We start from the raw sequence: 698 nt of genomic DNA on the forward strand, positions 1-698 counted from the left end.
TACGGTGATCAGAAATTACAGAAGGCGAACCAGATTTTTTCTTTATGTCCGAACGATGTTCATTAATTCTCGTTCGTAATTGTCTCTTAGTTTGGCCAGTGTAAGAAGCATCACAGTCCAAACAAGAAATTTTATATACCACGTCTTGGTGGCACATAGGATCTAATAAATCTTTTCCCCTTTTTATGTATTTATTAAGCGTATTTGGAATAGAAAAGGCCGGTTTTAAATTGAATTTTTCAACTATAGGCCTAAAAGATTCAGAGATGGTTTTTACATATGGTATTGTGAAAAACCAATTATTTTTTCCATCCGTCCTGTCATTATAACCTTTCTTATGTTTAGCATTAACTGCAAATCGTTTTAATCTAGTATTAATTGTCGAGAAAATGAAAGGGAGAGGATATCCGTTATTTAGTAATGTGTGTATTGTGTCAATTAAGTTGTCACGGTGGAATCGTGGGTGGGATAACAATAAAATTCTGTCAATCATACCAGTTATCACTCCACTTTTATGACACTTAGGATGTTGAGAGTGAAAATTCAAAAATCTGCCCGAACATGTCGGTTTTTTGTATCTATCAAAAATTAATTTCTGATTGTCAATAATGATGTTTACATCTAAAAAATTAAGTCTGTCGTCATCCCCAATCTCAATCGTAAATTTTAATCGTTCATGCATAGAATTGAAAACGTTC

General features: G+C 33.0%; 1 protein-coding gene across 1 annotated transcript in view; it reads left to right on the forward strand.

The window, feature by feature from the left end:
• LOC105448446 overlaps positions 1-104 on the forward strand; it is a 1,458-nt gene extending 1,354 nt beyond the window's left edge. Inside the window, exon 2 of the mRNA XM_011686989.1 lies at positions 91-104. Coding sequence (XP_011685291.1) covers positions 91-104 — 14 coding nt within the window. The remainder of the gene's footprint in view (positions 1-90) is intronic.
• Positions 105-698: the final 594 nt, after the last annotated feature.

The sequence above is a fragment of the Wasmannia auropunctata genome, unplaced genomic scaffold, assembly GCF_000956235.1.
Source record: "Wasmannia auropunctata unplaced genomic scaffold, wasmannia.A_1.0 LD336116.1, whole genome shotgun sequence".
In the NCBI taxonomy this organism is placed as follows: domain Eukaryota; kingdom Metazoa; phylum Arthropoda; class Insecta; order Hymenoptera; family Formicidae; genus Wasmannia; species Wasmannia auropunctata.